The 25,026-nt window shown below is 33.2% G+C and overlaps 2 protein-coding genes across 6 annotated transcripts in view; both read left to right on the forward strand.

The window, feature by feature from the left end:
• The window catches only part of LOC132740680 (period circadian protein homolog 2-like), a 53,376-nt gene extending 40,349 nt beyond the window's left edge, over positions 1 to 13,027 (forward strand). For 3 of the 5 annotated variants that reach the window (XM_060728625.1, XM_060728628.1, XM_060728626.1), the window contains 5 exons: positions 343 to 976; positions 2,175 to 2,350; positions 3,767 to 3,868; positions 4,989 to 5,258; positions 7,124 to 13,027. In XM_060728625.1, coding sequence (XP_060584608.1) covers positions 343 to 976; positions 2,175 to 2,350; positions 3,767 to 3,868; positions 4,989 to 5,258; positions 7,124 to 8,023 — 2,082 coding nt within the window. In that variant the 3' untranslated portion in view covers positions 8,024 to 13,027. The remainder of the gene's footprint in view (positions 1 to 342; positions 977 to 2,174; positions 2,351 to 3,766; positions 3,869 to 4,988; positions 5,259 to 7,123) is intronic. The other 2 variants (XM_060728627.1, XM_060728629.1) reach the window with 1 other exon arrangement.
• Positions 13,028 to 18,230: 5,203 nt separating this feature from the next.
• On the forward strand, positions 18,231 to 20,402 carry LOC132740670 (putative acyl-CoA synthetase YngI). The gene is made up of 2 exons (XM_060728615.1): positions 18,231 to 19,225; positions 19,492 to 20,402. Exons 1-2 carry the CDS (start codon positions 18,296 to 18,298, stop codon positions 20,239 to 20,241), a joined length of 1,680 nt encoding a protein of 559 aa, XP_060584598.1. The 5' UTR covers positions 18,231 to 18,295; the 3' UTR covers positions 20,242 to 20,402.
• The last annotated feature ends 4,624 nt before the right edge of the window (positions 20,403 to 25,026 follow it).

Consider the following 25,026-nt stretch of genomic DNA (forward strand, 5'->3'; position numbering starts at 1 on the left):
GTTGTGTTGGTAAAAGCAAGAGCCCTTGTTTCTTGACATTTGGTTCCAGGCTCCAAGAGTGTGTCAAAAAGTTTATAGTTTAGGTGCACCATTTGATGTATCATGTAATTAAGATATTCAAGTTTTATGTGGGTTTTGGCTTTTGGACCTCAGTCCAGTCCCTTTAGTGCAACCAGGAACAAGTCAATAGACATTGCTATTAAGATTCTAAGAAACTTTCACATTTGATACTATTTTAACATTCTCTGATAATGATGTTTTGATAATAAGATGTCCGAAGCTGGAATCTATTTTGACAACATGGACTATATTAATGGAAAAATGATAAATTTATCATTTCAGGTGTTGGTGTCGGAACAGGAACATAGGGACAATGAAACACTCCTGGATCCCATGGTTCTCAGAGATCAGCTTCAGTTACCGTCAACTTTCGTTGATTCCACAACCCCCTTGTCTCCAGTCATCACCGCCCAGAGCACTAGAGACACCCCTGTCACGACAGATCGGCCTGAAATAATGACTCTAACAAGAGAATCACTCTGGAAACATACGATTTTACAAGAACAGTTATATATAGCTACAGCCAGTCCAGATCGTAACATATTATTTGTGAACGAGGGTCGAGAAATGGAATATCCTGGCGGGAAACGACAGAGACATAGTTTAAAACGTTCTCATTCTCCCGATCATACTAGTATTGATCGATGTAAGACTGGTCGCCATTCAATGGAGAGTCAACCAGTCTCAGTAACGCAGTCCATAATGAACCCAGTTTTTCCGCTGTTAACCTACAAGACTGTATTTACGGGTCCAAGACCGAATAAATATTCAACAAGCAGTGATAGGATGATGGTCCCGATGCAGATGTATCCGATCGTCTCAATACAATCAGATGACCACGTGAACGCTAGTCATATAGATTCACAGAGCTCTCTACCGAGCAGTGCTTTCCCATGCTCATACGATCAAATAACTGGTAAGAATCTTAAACTATTTTGGTGGTATTTAGGATACAGTAAAATGATGCATGGTGATTTATCAAATGCGTTATTCATAAGTGAACTTGAATCCAGGGGTCACTAAGTTGATAGTGTCTTGTATGAGAAAACACATTTAAGTCTAATTTTGTGAAACTACAATTCCTTGTGTTATGTAGCATTGCCTGGTTTATATCTTAACATGCCTGTCTCTACATGCTTTTCATTTTGTATTGTTGATATTAAAATTCTTTAATTTTCTATTGGACTGCCCTAAATTAAAAGCTTAAGCAGGATAAATGCATTACACAATTTCAGCAGGTTAGGGGTAAAGTGGGTTGAACACACTAAAATTATGCCTACAGGCTACAACGTAATGTGCTAATTGTTACTTATCATCTGTAAGGAATCTGGCCACAAAAGTTTAAAGGAAAAAGGAAAAAACAAAATGATCATTGATTTTTTTTTTATACACGTAGAGATTTAGGTCTACTTTAAGCATAGAATACTGAAACAAGTGTACCTCAAACACGTTGTATCACCTTTTCATATGGCATTCCAATTATTGACTAAAAGGTGGCAGGGTCTATGCTCTCTTTTGCGTGCTTTATTAACAGTCAGTGCCAATGGTCTTATGTTCAGTGAGCTATTTATAGATCCATAACGGGTCACATGTTGAGTTAGCTCTTATAAGTCATTTTTTTAGCCAATGAATTGGTGACATTCATGGTCACATGTTCAATGAGCTATTTATAGACTTGTCAGATAAAAATCAGCTGGCAGATCTAAACTGATGTTTATATATTCACGTTTAGCAGTTTACATAATGAAACATGTGTTCATATGTTTTCTACATGTGCCCAAAATGTATTTATATGTGTGTACAAAGTGGAAATAAACATTTCCATAGGATCAAGAAATTTGGAAGGATATGCAGGTATAATAGTTGTTATCAGTAATTCAGCAAATCTGGGTTTTTCCAAGCTAACCCCCGTTCAAACAAGCTTTCACCATTATAGCTTCTTGGGGCACACCAGTTCAAATTAGATAAGTCAATCTGTAGCGCTTGTTTTTGAAGCTGTAATTGTAAAAGTTTGTTTATACCCCCAGATTAGCTGTGAAAAAAAATGTTTAATTCTGGAGTAGTAGGTGAAAATGTTGATGTGAGTGATACATTTTTGCTGATTTAAATTATAGGAATGACGTTCAAGCCTCGTGTAATGGTAGGATTTCACCAGACATCAACAGGTCAGTCTAGGATGCCACTCGGTATGCCAATACCTGTGCATCAGCTGAACAGCTATGTGATGCAGCAGGCCAACTCCATGGTTCCTAAATCTGTGTCTACAAGGCCTTCCAGACTAAAGCAAGAGGTATGAATCATTATAATTCTTATTTTGGTGCATAAGTGGATTTCTAAAAAGATAGTACGATATTAAGCAAAATATTATACTAGAATGTAGAATATACATGTTCTTTACTGATTTTATGTTCTGGACTTGACCTGTAAATTGGAAGTTGTGTGTCAAATTAACTACATAACCAAGCTAAATATTGTAAATGGACTTGTTGACTTTTCAATCTGAACAAGACCATTTATCAAATTATAGAGAAAATTTTCAAAAAATGTACTAGCTGTGTAGCAAACATGGATGTCTTATACCTTTTATACAGTCTTGACCCCTTTCTCCATTGATACATGTTTTAATGTGTATATGACCAGTGCAGATCCAAATCAGCCTGCACATCCATGCAGTCTAATTAGGATCTCCACTGTTCACTTTTCAGTCAGAAATATTTTTATGAATATAACAGCGAACAGTGGAGATCCTGATCAGACTGCACGGACGTGTAAAATGTTACAAACTCCACTGGTCGCATATCAGTTAAAACATGTATCAATGGCGTAAAGGGTTAAATTTATAGGGTTTTAAATATCAAAATGCACAATTTTTCCTGTCAATAGTATAATGCCTGGTCAGAGTGCACAGATGTGCAAGTTATGAAGGCCCTGTATTACCATCAAAGGCTGATCATTTTTGGTTCCAGTAGATTAACCGTAAATACTTCCTGTCTGCAATAAAATGTAATTTTACCTTTTCAAATCCTCGAACTCTGATCCAAAATTCTGTATCCAAATTTCCGTATATTTTTTATTCATTATGGAAATTACTCCTTTATAATAAAATTTTAGAAAAAATAATGAATTAGAACTTTTTTTTAAATAAAATTCATCATAAATCCTTTATGATAAAATTTAGAAAAAATAAATAAATTGATAAAAAAAATTAATTGAAAAATAAATAATTTAAAATTACCACCAAGAACAACTGAAACCATTTCATTGGTTTTTTGTAAGTCTTCTTCTGACCTTATAGTGCACTCCCAACTTGATAATTGTCTGTTGTAAACATGTGAACATCGGACACATTACAGTATCGCAGCATTTTTCACGTGCATCCAGATAACGTGTAATAAGCAAATATAAAGCCGAACTTAAGGTTAGGGGATGGTTATCTTTAAAGAAAAATAGTAATTTTTAGTCAGAACGTAAACAGTTCCTTAGATATAATAGTGCACCAAGATAACTTTAGTATTCGAGACACTGATATGAAAAAATATTATTTTTTCAGTGATTTATTCATGTTATTCTAAACAAAATTGGAATTTAATCATCATTTTAACCAGGATTGACATCAGTTTAATTGTAATATACATTATAATTTTTTTCAATTCAGTTTTGTATTTTTTCTATCATAATTTAAAAATTTTTCGTTCTATTTCTGAAGAAGGCCAAGAGTCAGCTGCAGTCAAGCTCGGAATCTTCGTCTACCGAAGATACCAGTTCCACGTTCTATCTGCTGGAATCATCAGAGAATAAAATGAAATCAGTAAGTCTTATAACCATGTTTGTTTTTGTTTGTTTGTGTCGGTTTAATTGCTGGAATAATGTATATATTGATGTATTTGGTCACTGGGAAAAGTTTTTTTAACTAAGACATCATTTTTATGTTTTTAACACACCAAGTATAGAAATTATCTTTGAACGTTTTATGAATCTTTTAAACTAGTTTACTTAATTTAACTCATAATTGACAAATTACTTTTCAGTGTCATTTTTTTTTGTTCTAAATATTTTTTATATCATATATTTTAAGTTTATCATTATTGCTGTGGACTAAATGACTTTGAAATAAAAGTATCACATTTAACAACACAGTCTCAAAGTATCATAATGTTACCTTTAATTCGAGGGAGATTATAATTTATGTAACACTTTTAGCAACCTTACCCATGTTAATACATGTATGTAGCCAAACAACATATACATGAATGTGAAATAGAATTGAGCTGTTATATTTTACTCCCTAGTATGTACATGAATCATGATCCTTCATTTAAACAGAGCTGTATATTTATTACATGTTCAAACAGTAATATTCTACTCCCAAGTATATCTATAATTCATGACAGAGCTGTATATTTTACTCCCATGTTTACAGATATATAATCAAACAATAAAATAGAACTATTATATTTTACTCCCCAAGTTTATACATCTATCCTGATCATACAATAAGATAGAGTTGTTATATTTTACTTCTGAGGATACATAAAAGTAGAGCTGTTATGATTTACTCCCAAGTATATACATACAGAAAGTTCTATACATTTGGAATCAGTTTGACTCCTGACCTGTGTATAATATGAATAGAATGTAAATATAAGGTTCTGCCTTCTGAAAATTGATAATAATTGTTTGAATCAGTAAAATAAAAAAGCTGTACTAAAAAAACCCCAAAAAAAACAGTAATTTGAAAAAGGGCTAGTCCTTTCAGGTGAGATATATCCAGCTACTCCTTATAGGGACTCAAGGTTACGTCTTTGTTTATAGAAATGTTCTTTGGCTCATTAAATTGAACTGAGCAAGGTAGGAAACTTTCAGTCCAAACTAGCGACTGAAATATTTATATAATTAAGTACTGTTTTATAATGCTTACCCCATTATAGAATCCAATGTTACAGGCATACAATCAGCTAGTCATGCAGTCTTTGGCCCAGCAGATGAACCCGACGAAAGGATTGGACCCGGCACCGTGGCTCCAGAATCTGTGCTTCACAGACGGCTTGCAGAATCGTTACCACATGTACCGAGCAAAGCACAAGCGTCAGTTGAAAAAAGACCGCGAAGATATGGAAAAGATTACGCAGCCCGATTTGTTGATGAGTCAGTTTGAAGAGTTATTGTTAAATACAGAACATTCTCCCGGTTTTATAAGAGTAAGTACATTTACTTACACTGTTCAAATACTGTTCATTAAAGTGACATACCGTATAAGTACTTATTTCTGCGGGCTCAATATTCTGCGATTTTGTTAAAATAAGGGGTTTTAAATTTCTGCGTATCTTATTTCTGCGGTTTCATCATTCTCGCATTGATGTTTTTTATTTCTGCGTTTTAATAAAGATATTTTTACAAAATTTACCGATAGAAACAGACAACATTTCAAGATTTGTTGAAGTAACGTGTACATTACTTCCGGTAAACATACAGACGATTTATAATGTGTGTTCATCGTAGTCACCATGTATCGGTATATAAACGTTAATAAACAAAAAAACAACAACGTGCAATGACAACAATTAATTGTAATACTGCATGTGTATAAATATGAAGTGTGAAAAATAAACTATGGTAAAATCGCACGTAGACACAATATATTGTACAAATACAAAAGGGTATGTTTATTGCACCCGTCAAACTATAATAGTTTTATTTTAAAATAAATCAAGCTTAGGATGAGCGAAAATAATACAAACATGATATTTTTTTAAACAAAAAGAAAAAGTAAAGTAACTTTTTTTCTAATATTTTATTCATGACGGTTACATAAAGAAAACTTCCCATCTAAAAAAGCTGATAACGGTACATGGTAATGTAATTATAAAATACAGGTTTTGACATATTCCGACATACATGTAGACATAGCAAAAGGCTTAATTTTCTGCGGTTTTTAAATCTGCGGTGTCGTTATAAACCGCAGAAATAGCAGAAATAAAGTTCCCGCAGAAAAAAGTACTTATACGGTAATGCTCATCTAAGGGTATATAGTGAGTGAACAGGTTAAAGTCAATAATTCCTTCCAATTTTACTTTGCATGAATAATTAACTCATGACCAAAGAATAATTCTGTAAATATCCTCTGGAATTTACCTGTCAAGTTCAAATTATAAAAAAGAGTGGGGCAATCTTTTTAGCTTTTGTTAATAGTTTACAATATTACTTGTTTCTTATCATGGACAGTTTTTATAGTCAGGTGAGCGATATCTGGGCCATCATGGCCCTCTTGTTATATTCTAGGCAGATTTATATTTTATCCAAAACATTTTACAGTATCAACTGTTGGTCAATCACCAGTAATGGTGAAATATATGGTCAAATCGGCTCAAATGACAATGAAAAAGTGGGCAAAATGTCTCTTTAATGTGGTAGTGCCCATATGATTAAATTAAAAACCTTTTGAATTTGGAACAGTCTAGAATTTTCTCAAATTCTCTCTTTTCCTTACTTTAAAGTATAAAGGCCATATGTTTTAAGGGTAGGTCAATGTAATAGCGCACAGTGGTTATACCATTTCTTGCAGGTATATACAATTCAATCGGTTCTAAAAGTCTTGCACTTAACAAGCACCTGCTACCTATGATCACTGTACTTTTTTTGGAGCCTTTATATTTTAACTTGAACCTTACCTGCGAAAACAGTAAGTTACAGTAGCCTTGTTTATCCAGTGCGAGGCCCTTTCTGAATAAATGGCATTTACATGCTGGAAAAGAGGTAAGTATTTATGGTAAATGCTTCGCAATACAAAATGACTATAATTAGTTTGTACACGAGTACAAGTAATCAAGTATTAGCCTGAAGTTCAGTTTTTTTTGTCTGTCCTGAAAGCACTCTTTTGCTTTATACCAGTTATAATTATGCTAAATTCAGGTTTTTCAGGTTTTCTGATATTTTCAACTTGCACCCATACAAGTATGATATTTGATATCGAAGGGTTGATAGAACCAGAACCTGTTGAGAATAAATAACGTCAACTAGCTCCATTTTCCTCTTATTTTGATTACATATGTTTGTATGTTTTCAGGATCAGGAATATGACTGTTTGGCGTTTGATGACGAGGTATCTCAAAGTGTAATGTGTTCGTGCGTCAGAGACACTTGCTGTAAAAACTTTCCAGAGGATCATGGGATATCGGACGCGCTGAAGCGGTTACGGAAACACAGTAAGAAAAAGGAAAAGCGCATTAAGAAACCATCACAGCAAAGTATTCTTCAAAATGCAGCCGTTCAAACAGAAGAAGACATGTGTAAGATGGAAGTAGACTCTGATACAGGGGTGTCCGTCCAGCCCCAAATCGAGGTGCAAGAAACGGACACTTTAGAAAACATTAATGAGTCAAAAAGCTGTAGTAGTAAGAGTGACTCTGGTGAGGCGGACATTCGGTGCGATATGAGCTCATCTTCTATAAATTCACTGAATAGTAGTGACGTAACTCCTAGTGATCAACGAAGTAATAACGAAAATGGTAGTTCTCTTAAAGAATCTGACGGCGATGCGATGTCGAAAAAATCTGACTCTAGTTCAAGTGATAAACAATTATTATCATCGGAATCGGAGTCGGAATCCAAAAACAAATGTTCAGAGGATATTTTTGATAGGTTATTTGCATCTCTCGATATTTGTTTTCCACATTTACATAAAGACAATGTGCCATGGTTACTAGATGTAGAATTTAATGAAGAAGTTGAGATGAATTATACAATTGAACCCAAAGATAAAGAATCTGTGCTAAGGAGTGATTTAACTCAATTGGAATATTTAGACGAACCAGATATGGTGCGAGCTCAGCTGAACGCACTTATGGAGGAACTTGGTCAGGGTAATTTAGAACTTGTTTCTATTATGTCAAACGGAGAGACGAATATGGACCAGTCGGAACCAGCCTTGGTTGAAAGTGTTGATGGTATGAATGTGAATAATTAGGAAATATTTATCCCCATTCGATTGAGTAAATCTGGCATAGTCTAAAACTCTCTATGTTTTGAACAAAGTTGTCTCCAGAGGGGTTTTTTGCATACTTTTGCTATATATATTTTTTCATGAATTTTGTACTTAGATTTGATAATGCTTATAAAAAATTCTTTTATTTGTGTTCAACATGTGTGGAACATGTGACAATGCCTTACTTTTTTCAGTGGATTATTGTATTTTTTAACATTGTATAATACTGATTTATGTAGTTAATTATTAAATATTTTTAAGTCTTTCGCTGCGTATAAGATCTATGTGAACACTTGTCCCACTAACAGTATTATCGATTTGACAACTAAACCGATATACACATTATTGGAATTTGAAATAATTTGATTAACTTGTTTTCTTTTTATGGTATTTTATTTATTTTGCCTTTCAAGTTGGGGAAAAAAATCATTTTAGATTAACTGTGTTCATTTTCTTTCATATGAAATTTTTTTATACATGAAGTGAAAAAAAACAACTTAAAATAGTAAATTTCTGTAATTAATAGAAATGTCCAAAGCAATGTCTTATATTATACAATTAAAACTCTAGCAGTGAAATAGTTTGCTCAATTCAATTAATAATGATAACAAATGGTTGTGAATCTGATTTATTAAATTTTTATCTAATTTTCTTAAAGGGGAGTAACTCTATAACTTAATAATTTATTAATAAATTAACAAATGCGTAAGTTTTCTTCCATAGAATACTTGTTAAAATGGTGCTTATGTATTCATATTATTATAATAACAGGTATTTTGTAAAAGAAATTGTTACTTCTCATTGAAAACCAGGTTTTAATGGCATAATGATAGACAAACAATGTGCTCAGTGACCTTTGATCATGCTGAAAAATGTCGTATTTTTCATTTGTTATATTTTTCATTTGTTTTCTATCAAAGCAAGCACTTCACCATTCAGTTATATAATTTGAAAGATTCCAGTACATGTTTTCAGTATTTTGTGTATATTTGCTATTTGACTTTTATTCTGCTGGAAGTGAATGTGATTAGTCTTTGATATTATGAAAATAAACTACCCAAGTTTAAAGCCCAGGTGCTATGTTCAAATAGAATAGGATTAAGGTCAAAATTTATATTTCAAACTTTCCCACTGATTGCATTGAGCAATATACCCAAAGGCTGAATATTTAATGAATTAATTATGTTACAAAAGTGGTGAGTTTTATAAATACATGTATTCTATATATTAAATAATTTCTTATTATGTGGTTTAATTCTTATTTTAAGTCTTACCATGCTAAATTAAGGGTATACAGCTATATTCTAATGACATTTTTTTGCAAAATGAAAAACGTTATGTCATTTCCATAATCTTATGGTTGATTATTGAAGGAGTTAAAATGGAGAATTTTTCTGTGATTTAACACACATTTCTGTACATTAACTTAATAAATTGTTCCGAAACAAATATTGTACTGCTATTTTAAGTAGAATTTTAATTGTTTAGCGATGATTTTGCATATGACGTGCCATTTGCTCATAAGGAAATATATCAATATATTGCTTTCATATATACATTTAAGATTTTTTTTTTTTATAATTTTAAACAAAAATTTTGTAAACTGAAGATAACTGATACATAGAATTACGCAATTTAAATGGACTTGTCCATCTTTCAGTTGATCTTTCAAAAAAATCATTCATCATTTTTAGGGGAAAAGTTCAAAATATGTACAGACTGAATAGTGAACAGTGCAGACCACAACTGATGGCACAGAGATGCTGGCTGATCATGGTCTGCACTGGTTGCACCGGTAATTTGAGTCTTTCCAAGCAGACTGAAGATTAAACTAATAGCTAATTCTAATGTACTAAAAATTGTATTGGAATTTCAAAATTATTATAATTATAAATGGCACGTTATGTCTCAGAAACAAATAACTTTTATTTCTTTAGAAAGGGCAGGCACAAGTTTTGTAATGCTTATAACCTAAAGAAAGTAGTGCTGAACATAACATTATTTGTCATAAAAGTATTAAAATGTAAACAAAGAAGTATTTTGACTTCCACACAAAATACCAAATCAGTATAACTTTATGAATTGCTAAAAAGCAATAGGAGCAAAGATGGTGCATGTAATTGGCCAGTAAGTTAACCCCCAAAGGGCAGCATATGAAAATCGCAACATCTGTCTGTCTATCCGTCCCAACTTACACAATATTCGTGTGTGGACTGTAGCTTTGTCATGCATTGAAGGATGCACAAATGTCTATTACATCATGATGATGTGTCACGTCTTATACCCATGTCATACCTTAAAGGTCAAGGTCATACTTAAAGTTTGCGGGTTTTAATTCTCACAATTAGAGTTCACACAATTGTGTCCAGACTATGCATAGAAGGATTTTTAAATAACCTAGCATATATGTCTACCAAATCAATTATGTGTCACTCCAGACTCATGTTCCTACCTCCAAGGTCAAGGTCGCGCTTGTTTGAAGGTACATGTACTTATTCTCAAAAGAAGAATTTGAAGTGACACATTCAAATATGTAGTGTAACTTTGTTATGCTTTGAATGATTTCAAAATAACATGGTACAAATGTCTACCACACCAAGACGATGTGTCATGGTTAAGGCCCATGTCACTTCCTAAAAGGTCAAGGTCACACTTAGAGATTGGAGGTAGACATTCATGTCCGGACTGTAACTTTATCATGCATTGAAGGATTTTAAAATAACATGGCTTAAATGTCTACCACATCAAGACATTTTGTTGTGCCCTAGGCCCATGTCCCTATCTCCAAGGTCATGGTTACACAGTTTGAAGGTGCTCATTTTCACAGGAAATTGTCACACTATTTAGTCACTTGTGAAAAAAAACAACAACAAAAAACATGGAACAGGAAACATGAAATGCAGAAGATATCTTCAAGTTAACAACTACTTCACAGATCAAACTGTTCTGTTCGGGCTTTGTACAGGAAATTATAGGCTCATTGCTCTTATTCATGAAAACTTAAGGCTGTCCCCAACCTTGAAATGCTTGCGTGATTTGTTACACCAGAGAAATAAGTTCAAATTATGTCCCCAGCATGATAGGTTAAATTATATGTATGGGCAGGCTATATACCGCCTTTTGAAAATAATTTTGTTATGTGGTTTGCTATGAACAATATTAAGCAACTTTTTTTCTCTTCTTTTCATAAAACCTTTCTACAATACTTATGAAACCTTTTGGGGGGCAGTTGTCACTTTTGCCTGACAGCTCTTGTTGGAAACTATAACGGGTCAAAAATTATTTTTTTTTTTAGCTTTTTAGAAAAAAGATTAAAAGTATATCTGAGGCATAATGGGCCTTTAATTCTTATGTAACTAAACGGGTTTTTAACAATAATTAAATGCACAAATGAGCCGCATCACAACAAAACCAACATAATGGGTTTGCGACCAGCATGGATCCAGACCAGCCTGCGCATCCACACATCTGATCAGGATCCATCCTGTTCGCTAACCAACTCTATAACAAGTGGAGAAACTGACAGCGAACAGCATGGATCCTGATCAGACTGCGCGGATGCGCAAGGCTAGTCTTGATCCATGCTGGTCGCAAACGCACAATGTTGGTTTTGTCATGACGCGGCTCAAATGTCATTTAACCTGGTATTGGTATTATTAGTGTATGAACCACATGTATATGATTTTTATCTCGATTTGTTCCTTTGGAAATTGGAATGTTCATTTAAAGAATTTAGAATTTAGCAATGCTTGTTATAGCACTTTATAAAATAATCTTTAACTAATGGGGATTTGGATATACTTCCAGATTTTTTTTTTTTTAAGTTGTTGATTTTATGTATTTGTTGGATATTTTAAAATATTGCAATGTAAAAGGGAAAGTTTGGGGTGCTTTTTTACTAAAGATAAAAAATTTCAGTTATTTTCCTACAGTATTTAAAAAAGTTTGTCTGTTAAGTCAGAAATCAGAAAAAATGGTGGTATATTTATATATTGTTGTGGCCAGTACCTTTCATCATAAGAAACATATCAGTATTGTTAAACCTGTAAGATGCTGAAAAACTTCAAATTTTATTATCTTATAATTTTATATCCCCAAAGTGATAATGGACAGTTCTATAAATGGAAGGTGGACAAGTCTATTTAAGAAATTCAGCAGATTAAGGGTTAATTTTTATGTAATGTAAACATGTATAATTTTAGAATAGGGCGAGTCCACTATTTAAATTTAATGTTAAAGGGACTCCACTGAGGTTTATGACATAAGAGAATTAGATTTTTTTTTTTCCAAGTATTGTGTACCATTTGATGTAGGTTTCACCAATAACTTGTGTGCAAGTGTAAGGATCATTTGCTCACCCAGTTTTTTCAGAATCATCTTTTAATTGTGCAAAATGATGCACAAATATAAATCAACACTTTTCAATCAAGTCCTGCACAAAATGTTGATATTGAATTTAATTCTAAGCATATTTCTTTTTAGAATTTTCCAAATTAAATGCTTCACTTGATCTATTTAAAAATTTCAAATTTGTATTTATTTAGGCTTTTTTTGACCTCGGTCGAGTCCCTTTAAACAATTTAATAGTGATTTTAAACGAGAAAGATTTCAGGAGAGTTATGTCATAACTGAATTATGATCTCATCAAAAGTGACTCATTATTGATGACATTTTAAAAACTGGTGTGATTAGTATAGAATCTGCATTCCATCTATCTTGATACACCATGTAAATATTTATAAATATGTTTTTATCATTTTTTTCAAGATCATCATTTTAGTTCTGGTTATTTATTGTAATTTTGCCAAGATGTCATGAACGTGGTTCTGTTGTACCAGAATTATTTATTTTTTTGTATTTTGTTGTTGCAATTTGTTTATAATTATATTTCATATCACATTGAACAAGGGGCTTTCAAAAAAATACCCTAAAATGTTTCATTTGTGCAACCTTTGCATATGAATAAAGTATGTGAATGAAAAATAATTGTTGTTTTTGTTTTTTGATACCCTATATGGATTTTTATAAAACTGCATGTTTGTAACGTCGCTTTTCATTGGATAATCGTGACGTTTATACAGTTTTATATAAAGCAGTTCGCGTTTTATTTCCAAACAACAGTTTATATAGGGCCTGTGAAAAATCTTTATAACTAATGATGTATTCTAGTATTGATATGGAAACCTGCAATTGTCGAGATTGGTTGATAAACATTGTACATGTAGTTTGATAAACAAAAAAGATGAGAAAAAATGTTACACCGTTGTGAGCAGAGGCTTTTCCACATTTGTCTTTACATGCATGGAGGTATTGAAGTTTGAATTCGACGTATTGTGCTTGAACTAGGTCTGTGGGTCAAAATTCAAGGTCAAAACTAGAGGTCATGAGAAACTATTATCCTCAGCATATCTGCGCATGTGCAAAATACAGGACACTCTGGGCGTATTTTATGACAATGGGACCCTTTAAGTTAAGTTATATTTCTCAAAAACGAAAAACAAAATATTTGAACTTTAAATTTTGATCACCATTAAAATTGGATTGCATTCCAAAACAATGTCAATTTTTCATAATAGTTTCCTTGTTTTAACTTTCTTGTTTTCAAAACCCCCAAAATATATTCTTATTTGCCCGCTATCAAGGGCATGTTTGCCTGCCAAACAGTTTTGCAGAATTATTCACCCTTTTCTAGCTACTCTGGTGGAGCGTAGGTGTGCGTGTGCGGACAGGCCTTGTTATAATTGGGGTATACCTGTATAATTCCTAAAAACCCAAGAGTGGATACTGAATACATTTTACTTAACAGTCAAGACCGAAATAACATAACTTTTAGAAGCCATACTCTATCAATATATATTTGTTGAATAGATAAATCATCGCTGCCGACAGGCGGTAAACAACCAATTGTCACATGTATCGATTACTCACTGCTTTTGCAAAAGAAAGTGTGCACATGGTAACACGGAAATTTTGTATACTTATTTAAGAAAATTTTGAATTTGGCTTGTTTTGTATCAAAATTTGCATACACGATTTTTACATTAATATATAAGAGTTTTGATAATTATCTGATTTTTGGTTATCTGTAAATCGATATAAATACGAGTTGCAAAATTGAGCTTTATTGAAATGCGTGTGTGCCTTTGGAACATCATTCAAACCCATGTGACGTTACGTCAGTTCTAGGTAGTCTCATACGAGATGGACTCCCCAGATATTTATTAACTGTCACACAAGTTCCCCACTCCGCTGTTTATTCTGATTTCAATACAAAATAAACCGTTTTGTTATCAATACATACCAAATTTGCCAGCATTTTACACAAGTAAGATTAGAATTTCAAAGTAATTTTCTTTGCAACTGGGTATATTCATAACTGGAGCTATTGTAAATACATGTATATATTTCTATTGAAGAAAACTAATTTGTAAAGACTTTATTTTTCTCATAAATAAATACATTTAAGCTGAAGAGTAGGTATTCCACTCACCCGGGCGTCATCAAAACACTTACAGTTTTGCGCCCAACTTCTTGTACAACTTTGTATCACAACACCCATTTGTTAGTAACTTTATAGTCACTTTATATAATTCTTTCACGATAATTTGCCGCCGGCCCACATGGCGGATGGCGGCATTGCGGGGGATAGTTTCCGGTACTTATTGCGCGGTATGTGTGTATGTGCTTTTTGTTTTTTTGTGTCTTAGTTTTTTTTATTTTTTTTTTTAAAGCAGAGGATTGAGTTGTAGCTTTTTTATTGTAAACGATTTTGAAATTAAAATTAGCTTGGGCATTAGTTCGATTACCTTTGGTTTAAATGGATCTTTCAACTTTTAGATGTTTTTCGATACAATTCAAAAGAAGTGGACATAAAAACATATTATATCCTACTTTTATAACTACACGATTTTATGGTAAGGACATAAGGTCATTGACCTCAGCTCATTTAAAAAAAGCCAACTTAAAAAAGCTATGTACATCTACATAATGATTGTGGTTTGAAAATCTTAAGGTCACTGTCCAATGCCCGTTGTACAACACCGACATAGATTTTGACTGAATCATGACCCTTTGTGAACTTAGACATCTCCATTCAACACGGTCGATTCATTGTCACCCCCAACCCCCCCCTCCCCCCCCAAAAAAAATAAATAAATAAAAATAATAAAAAAAAAATAAATAAAAAAATAAACTGTTAAAGTTATGATCTAGAAACTAAGAGCATATTTTTATAATTGCAGGTCACTGTCCAAGGTCACTTTTTCGTTATTTTTTTCATGAATTTCGAAGTAATACTTCTCGTATACTATCAAACATAGTCGAGCACGTTGTCCAGCCGACAGCTCTTGTTGTAAATGCGATATCTTATGAGTCGTTACTTCGCGATAATGATACTATTTATAACGTTTAGCAACAATCTTGTGACGTGAGAAAAAAATAAATGAGCCGCGTCATGACAAAACCAACATAATGGGTTTGCGACCAGCATGGATTGCGCATCCGCGCAGTCTGATCAGGATCCATGCTGTTCGCTATCAGTTTCTCTACTTGTAATAGAGTTGGTAAGCGTTGGTCAGCATTGATCCTGATCAGACTGCGCAGATGCGCAGGCTGGCCGGATCCATGCTGGTCGCCAACACACTATGTTGGTTTTGTCGTGACGCGGCTCAAATGCTTCATATCACATGAACTGCATAAGATGTCACCGTCACAAAATATAGACATTTTTGTTTTATATGATTTTGTAACACAATGGGTAGAATATTTGATCATTTTCATTCCCGTGGGTTATCGCAGATCAAAGTCATTTATAAATATTGTTGCTGTAAATTTTCTCTTTCCGCACATACAATAAATTGACAAATATTGCCCCATAAACTCATGTGATTTTTTTAAATCTCTATATCTTAATGTCGTTCGTTTACTAAATTCAAGGGAGCTAAAAACTCAACGGAATCTGTAGTATGACTTTTCAGTCAATGCGCGGTCTTTTTCCCTGACTATCCTTGAAAATCGATGAAATCCAATATGAGGCCTTGTATTTCTTTTTATGCGGTTTGATTGTTTAGATAAACGATTTATACAGTTCGAGTCGTTAAAAGATGTTAAATTTGGTTGATGATAAAAAATATAATAACAATCTTAGTCATGTGTAATTTGTGATATGTTTCGTTTTGTTTTGTTTTCATTGCATTCACTGACATTCATATAATTTGTATTGTATTGTATTTATTGTATGGTTGTATTGTATTGTATTGTGTATTGCATTGTATTGTATTCCTCAACCAATGAACCTCCAGTATTGGAACCACGTGATTTTCATACAGAAATCATTATTGTATCAAATCTCACCAATTTATCCTTTTTTCCATTTCCAGAGTCGAAACAAGTATATCAAATGCATATCCCATATAGACTCTTTTTCATTTTTCAGAGTCCATAAATGTATATCATATGTATATCGTGCTCAATCTTACCTCGAGTCCAAAAATTCATATCAAATATATATTGTATTTGAAGTAAAATTAAGGTTCTTTCAAAAATGTTAATCAAATGGTGGTGTGAAATGAAACCAGTCAATATAGATTGTTGAGAACAATCCTGACTAATGGGCTCATACACAGCTGTAAAGTCTAGACCAGACTCGGATAGCGCCTCTTCCAATATAGGATTGACAGCTGGATACTCATCCAATATAATTCAATATTGCACTCAAGAATGTACAATAACAGCACAATATTGTATTGCAATGCATTGCATTGCTATATGAAATTGTATTTATTGTATTGTAACATTTACGGTATTCATTGGTATCATTTTAATGAATTGACCCGTTAATAACTGTATATGAATTTATTAACATTTTCTATAATTTGACCTTTTACAAAGGCAAAGAATGACAATTTAAACTAGCGGTTTGAATTTCCTTAAATGTTGCATGATTTAAGAAAATTATGATAGAAACAAATTGATGAAAAGAAAATTGGGTGTCAACGTCCTACTTTTTTGGAGTTATTTGCCCTTGAATGTGAGTAATTGACTGTAAAGTCATTTGCAAGGGTAGATAACTCAAAAGTGTGGCAAGCAACACAAAAACCGATTTTGTGATTTTTTTATGTTCTATCATAGTGCAAAAACATTGCTGAAATAGTATGCGACAGATTTTATTCTACAGATACTTATGGTGAATGATGTACATTTTCTTTGAGTTATGCCCCTTTTTATTTGAAGAAAAATGCAATATGTTGACACATTGAAGCATAGCAAATTATATTTCTGATATAATTATTTAACCTTTGCATAAAAACTGAAAATAAAGCAATTTATTGACTTTAAATAAAATAAAATAAAGTATTGGTATGCTTGATTTTGAATTATCTGCCCGAAACTGCCCGAAAAGCATAAAACACTCATAATCAGGGGCAGATAACTCACCCAGTAAGATGATTACATTTTATATAAATCATGATTTTTCAATCACGCTTCTCTTTTATCATGCCAAATTTGAGAAAAATATCACCACTTGTTTAAATTTTCCATCTTTGCCTTTGTAAAGAGTTACTAAAAATTTCATTTATGGGTCTAATACCATAAACAGTGACAAAAGGAAAGGCACTTAATGCTGCGCAATATGTTCCATTTCAATTCACAGTTAAACGTAAATATTGGTTTTAAATGTAAACTTTCATTTGAATAACAACAAACGTTAAAGCAAATACATTTTTATCAAGTTATGTTTCTAAAAAGATATAGAATCATAAAAATATCAGCATATTTAACGTTTTTAAACAATCTTTAAACAAAAGAAAGGTTTCGTTTGGACCACCCACCGATTATTCATAATTATTTACCGAAGTTTGGCGGAAAGGGGCCGAAATGTTGCAGATTTAAATTTACGAAACCTACTTTATCATTAGGTTAAAACAAACAATAACCAGATTTCAATTAGCCAACAAATATTTCTTGCGTTTTTGCATAAAAAAGTCGGATGTCTCTACTCTGGAAGGTCCAAAAGGTAATTTGAAAAAAAGGTAAACTATTTGCGGTTTCATTCCTGCTTCTTCAGTTTTTATAGCATGACAACTCAATATCAATTTTTGCTGGCCTAATGTATTCATACGACCATACATTTTTTAAATGATAAAGAGCAACAATCGTCACGGCCAACGATCTTTAAATAGTGTGAGTTTAAAAAAGAAGATTATTTTCTAATACATTCTTTTCAGTAAGCATTGCAAAAAAGACGAATTGAGAATGGCTCGCATTTACGAAACAAGTTATGTAAGGGTTGAAGATAACGACAAAGAAGTACGTTTTAAAAACATAATTGAATGCATTAAAGAATATTCTTCTACGAAATCGGACATAGACGCTTTCATTTTCGTCTCAACAGATGGAGACAGGCAAAGTGTAACATGGCAAGCTCTGTACGAGAGATCGTGTGCAGCGGCAAGAGCAATTTTACGGCTCGGTGTAAAAAGAAAGGAAATAGTTGCAGCAAACCTTCGTTCGTGTCCTGAATGGCTGTATGCCACATTCGGATCTATGATTGCAGGCGCCATTCCGATGAGTATCACATTTACATACTCAGATGGAAGCGACCTAGTAGCGACCATGGAAAAACTACAATGCTGCTCGCTGTTGATAATGGACCCTGGATTTGACAACGTTAATTGGAACATTTTGCAAAAGCTACTCGAATACCACGATGTCACAGGCGCAGTGAAATCGACAAAATTACCTTATCTTCGATATCTACTCGGTGTTGGTTTTGAAAATGCGTCTGGCGACGTTAGAGACTTCAGAGGTTCGTTTCTTGATGATACATCGATTGATGTAAATTTTGCTAATATAGAATCAGATGATGTTGCGACATTCCTACAAACGTCCGGGAGTACGGGAATACCGAAGCTTGTTGTACATACACACGGGACTCTGTTATCTGCAAGTGGCACGAATCTCATAGCCTTTGATTCAAATCACAAAATATTCAATGATAGACCATTTATTTGGATCGGAGGATATCCGTTCTCAGTTATGACCGGTCAAACACGAGTAACAGTATCAGGATTTTGTGATGCACCGAAAAATCGAGTCGCTTTTATGAAGGATGTTATACTAAAAGAGAGATGCACTTTAACTGTTGGTTTACCACCACTAATGGCGGAGCTAAAAAGATCACAGGTAAACATCTTATTACATGTATTAATTACAGCCTTTTGTTATGATTTAGATGCAGAATTTTTATAATTACTATTTTTTTTCAAATATTGTGAAAAATATCAAAGCGAGTTTTGAAATACAAATTAAATTTGTTCAAAGAATGTGTGTGTGTGTTTGCGTTTGTTTACCCTCGCCACCGGAAAGAGACCATATATGGGCGAGCATATACTTCATTTATAACCCTTATTGTTATATCCGTACATGTGTTATGTTCTATTTTTAACTAGGATGATCTGCCTTCCGATTGGCCAATAAAGGGAATATTGACTGGAGGTCAGCCAATGACAAAATGTCTAGCAAGCTGCATTGGAAAAGCTGGCAAGTTTCTTTGCTGCATTTATGGGTCGTCTGAAGTGGTATTCCTTACCCAGTTTTTGGTTGAAAATGAGACAGACTTAACAGAATATGCGTGTGGCACGGCCTTAAAACTGAAAGGACTTGAAATGAAAATTGTTGACGAAAATGGCCAGACGTTACCAGTAAACACACGCGGAGAGATATATGTTAAAACTCCAGGTATGTTTAAGGGGTATTTGAATGACCCAGAGAAAACAAAAGCTGTCATGACACCGGACGGTTGGTATAAATCGGATGATATTGGACGAATTACCGAGAACGGACTATTTTTCGTAGAGGGACGAAAATCGAACATGATCATATCTGGGGGACTCAACGTTGCCCCTGAAATATTAGAGCAAGTTATAAAGACATTTCCAGGTGTTGAAACAGCTGTCATCGTTCCTGTACCAGACGCCATTTACTACCAGGTCGTGTGCGCATGCGTAGTGAGGAAACCCGGAAGTGATCTTACTGAAGAGATGCTGCGAAAAGTTTGCGAGGACTTCCATGCTGATAAACCAGGGCTTTTCACTGTTCTTCCAAAGTTCTACATGTTCATAGATAAACTTCCAGAGACTAATACCGGAAAAATTGACAGGCGAGCAATCATAAAAATCGCATGTGACAAATTTAAATGATATTTTATATACCTGCTCCATACTCCAAATTATTTACATTTGTAGTCATACAGATTTACTATTTGTTCCAGTGTACTGGTTTTATGTGCACAAATATCGCCTATTTACTTCCTTACGTATTGTTGTACAGTATATTGTATCTTAAATAAATATGAATACATTTTTCTCATGTAAGAAAGTCTAGAATGACGTACAGGACTTGTTCAATCACCATTTCTCAATTTTACTATATAATACAGTAAAGTATATCCGGCACACCAATTCTACCAAATTTGAATGACATCTATAATTATAAAAGTATGGTTTGTAAACACGTATGAACAAGCATCTTGCATTTAATCCTTGTAAAAGAAATTATTTTAAAATGTTACTGGTTAAAATTAATATTATTTTGCTTCTTTTTTTGAAATTTAATTAAGGCTTCAATAAACGACGATATAGTGACGTACATTTATCTTTAGCCAGTTTTGCTGACATTTGAATCTTGAAGTCCCTTAAAAAAATAGACAAGGACTACGGGAATGGGGATTCAGTTCCTTAAGCCCCGCCCCCATCCGGTTGATCCGTGCCTGAAATATGATAAGCATGCAACAAATGGCGGTTTAAACCACAATGGTTCACCTAAATTCGCTTTACCTTTGTACTTTATCATTCAAAAGTAGTACACAAACATAGTATCACATGTCCTTAACCTCTTTATTGGCGACGGTGTTTTCGTTCGAAATTTACATTTTAAAATATCAAATTTCCTTTGTATACCAATGAGAAGAAAAAGAAAAAGAAACGCAACTTTTTACGGTATCCACTAGTATAATGAAATAATTATTGAACTTTAATGATTTTGTGCTAACACCTCAGCAAGCGACCTGGTTAATATTATGTATATTAGCACTCAACAACTGCCGTGCATCGCCTCTCCGCTCTTAGAAGGTAAAAAAAAAACTGATTCATTATTTATTGTAACAAAAGTTGGAGTATCTTGAATTTAAATCACGTGAAAAGTTGGTCCCAAAGACAGATATTTATACGATCGAAAGGATGTTTAATGCTATATCCGTATGTCCGTCTGTCAGACTTACCGTCCGACTTTCCGTCTGTTTAAATATCAGCTTGCAAGATTCGTGTCTAATACATGTATATATCTTTTGAATAGATCTTGACTGGTACTCGGTTCAAAGAATTATCTGATTAATGCCATATTTTTGATCGGCAAAGGTCATTGTTCAATGTCAAATACATGTATTTGAGTCACTCAGCTTTACATTCACCGATCCTTTTTAAGGATAAAGACACTTAAAGCTGCATGCTTCCAGATGAGCCTAAATATTTCAAGAAATTCAATATTGAGAAAAATGTACTACTAAGATTTTGAGAAATTATCTTAAAGTAAAAAGATTCAAGATTTAAGAGAAAATGAACATGCTATGTGCGATTCATTACAAAATTCGCAGTACAAGAATATATTTTTTATATAACCATATATCTGCTGCTTTTCTAATGCATTAAGATCTATTTTTCTATATTTTGACCTATTTTTGGTAATTAACATTGATTGATCGTAAATTACTTTCTTTGTTACCTTTACAATATTTTACTTTTAAATGCATATTTTTTTCATTTATCTTTTTTATGAAAATTAGCATGGATCTGGAGACATGCTGCTTTAAACATTTACGAATTTATAATAGAGAGTAAAATTTAATATTCTTAACCCGATTGAAAATATTCAAAGAATGTTGTTAATATAATTGAATGTAGATTTTATATGTAAAAGAAAGAGCATCGAAACACGAGGCTATCTGATTTGTACGAGTGGGCGTAGCCCCCGAGTATTAATCAGATTGCCGAGTGTTTCTTTTGTATCATAGTCAAACATTAAGACACGTTCCCCGTTGTCACAATATGAAACCCCGGGAAAAAGTAACCGATGAACGAGTGTCTAAATACGATATTTCTGTCGCTTCCTCTTTCTCTTCCGTCACAATAAGTAAACCCCAGCAAAAAATGAGCCAATCAATGGGCATGCTCTGGAGGGCGGGTAACTAATACCTGCACTCCAGTTAACGCACTGCGCATGTATATGTATACGATTTAACTCTGACACATTTTGAACAGAAAGGTCCCTAAACTATGATACAATTTTGATTTAACAGACAGAAGAAGTTGAATTACAAAGTTTATTTTTAAAACATATTTTTTTATTAAAGAGACGAAAAAATAGACTGCATACTGATTATGTTTTGCTATTGTTCGTTTTATTTATGTATTTAATTGTTTGCCTTATAATACACCGATTTTATCATTTATATTTTATTAAAAATTTTGTTCAAATATGTTTTATCATTTTATTTTTAAATATATATTATGTTTAATTTTCTATTTTAAGTTGTAAAGCTACATTTTATTTTCAATGCTGTTGAAAATACAGTTACTTGAACCAACACTCGACTTTAAAACGCCATTTGCTGCCATTGCAATTACCTAACACACTTTGAATAAAATCTGACGAGTCAAAGGGAAACTGTTGAAGCTGCCATAGGCAGTATCATCTCCTACAATACACAAGGACATTAATGAAATTTTAGACAAACGTTGACGCGTGTATAGCTCCAAATTTACTTTTCGAGCTAGTTTTTTCCTATCAATACCAGGTCAGATATATTTAGATTATAACACACATTTTACGACGGAGTCATGCACCATTTTTCTACCGCCAATTGACAGAACAGGAAAATCAAAGTGCTGAAAGCACTGGGTTATTCAACACTGGGTGCGACAGGTCAGAAAAGGGAATTGTGTGAACGCTGTCACAAAGGGTCATAATCTGTCAAAATCCGTGTCCAAAATCCATGAGGTAAGGGTTTTGGAAAATGACTTCTAAATATGGTCACGATGACATGTCTTTCAAAGGGCCATAATCTGTAAAATTCCATGTCAGAGTTTAAATATGGGCCTTGGATCGTGTCCTCCATTTATGATCCCAAGACATGTATTACGTATAAAGTGAATACCTTCAGTCGTTTTGAAAACTGATCTTGCATGTTAAAATTTAGATATAAATGTCTACATCCCCGCGAGGGGTTTGCCATTAATAGGAGATAGATAGATAGAAATTGTTCGCAAAACTGTAACCAAGAAGAACTTTACAAAGGGCTATATACAGTCTAAGTCTATTTCAGATTCGTCGGTCTCAGTTACATGACAACCCTCAATCTTGGTTCCGAATGCATATATATGGCTCCAAGTAAATACCTTCAGTTTGTCTGTACATTGATGTTACGTAAGAAATTTCCAAGTTCAGAAAGGGTTATTTATCGGTCACAATGTCAGAGTTATGGTCCTTGGATATTAACCTCTTAATTATTACCACGACAACATGCATCAAGATTCAAGTAAAACCTTCAGTACCTTGACAGATTGGCGTTGCCCACGAAATTCGTAACCAAAATACCTGAAGATAATGATTGTAATGGTATAAATAATACGGAAAGGCCCTTAAAAATCCTCAATGGATGTTGTTAAATGATTTTGAGACATTATTTACTAAAATGGAAGTTCGAAAATGGCAAAATTTGAAATATTGCAGGCTCGGTTTGATTGAGCCTGTTCATGTGCGGTAGTGGAAAATAAGCTCCCGCTTAAGCAAGAATTTAATTAAAACATGGAATTGCTTAAACTGTAAATTCAAAACATCCGCTCGTGTATTTTTACGGCGGTTATCAAGGAACTTTTAATGCAAGTTGAAAAGCGGCGTGTAAAATGCTTCAAGAGAAAATAAATCTATAGACACTTAAAAGTCCTCATTTGTGTTGACAATGGGAAAGTTTGTGTAGTCAGATAATGAGGTTATTATACATTCTGAAGAATCCTACTTGACGAGTACACAGCTGTAAAAACCAATTAGAACATTTGAAAAGAAAACAAACTGTAAATGTAAAACCCGGGAAAATATTTTTCCCAATGAAAAATAGCGCTGTCGATTGTTTTTTATAGATACTTTTATATTTTGATTGCATTCTAAGATATAATTCTATATTACAAGCCTCATTTCTATTGTCAACTATTATTCAAGCTGCATGTGTCCAGATGAGAAAAAATATTTCAAGAAAATGAAATTTGAGAAAATTGTACGATTTTAAGAAAAGTTAAGGATTGAACATACACGTTATATTTTACATGATATGTCGATTAAAACTGACTTGCAGTATTTATCAACACATTTCTAACAAAATAAGGGATACTTTTGCATATTTTGACATATTCTTGGTCTTTTACGTGGATTGTAAGCGTAGATTAAATACTTTCATTGTTCACTTCAAAATATTTACTTTTTAAGTACATTTTCTAATTTCTCATGACTTAACCCCCCACCCCCGCCAAAAAAAACCCAAACCCCCAAAAACATTTAAATGCTGCTTTAAAAAAACAAACAACCCGGACGAATATATTTCTTATCTTATGGATTTTTGTAATGAGACAGGACCTTTAAAGCATATTAACTTTTACCCTACTTTTTCGGCTAATGAGAGGGCAGCCGTGGTTTGGTCTAAATTTGAAACTTTCTGATAGTTTCTTTCACGTAGTTACTATTAAAGGCACATTAAGACATAAAGACCTCATAAATACTTTCATTTTCATTCCTCAAAAACTTATTACATTTGTATTTAGGTACCTTGTTACAGTTTCCAAACACTCATTGGCCATTTATACTCCTTTTGCTCTTTGCTTTTGTATTTGTTTTAATTAGTGATTTAGTTCTTTGTATGGAACTCAAAATACTACATT

Source organism: Ruditapes philippinarum, unplaced genomic scaffold (assembly GCF_026571515.1).
Source record: "Ruditapes philippinarum isolate M1 unplaced genomic scaffold, ASM2657151v2 ctg861_1_1_1_1, whole genome shotgun sequence".
Taxonomy (NCBI): domain Eukaryota; kingdom Metazoa; phylum Mollusca; class Bivalvia; order Venerida; family Veneridae; genus Ruditapes; species Ruditapes philippinarum.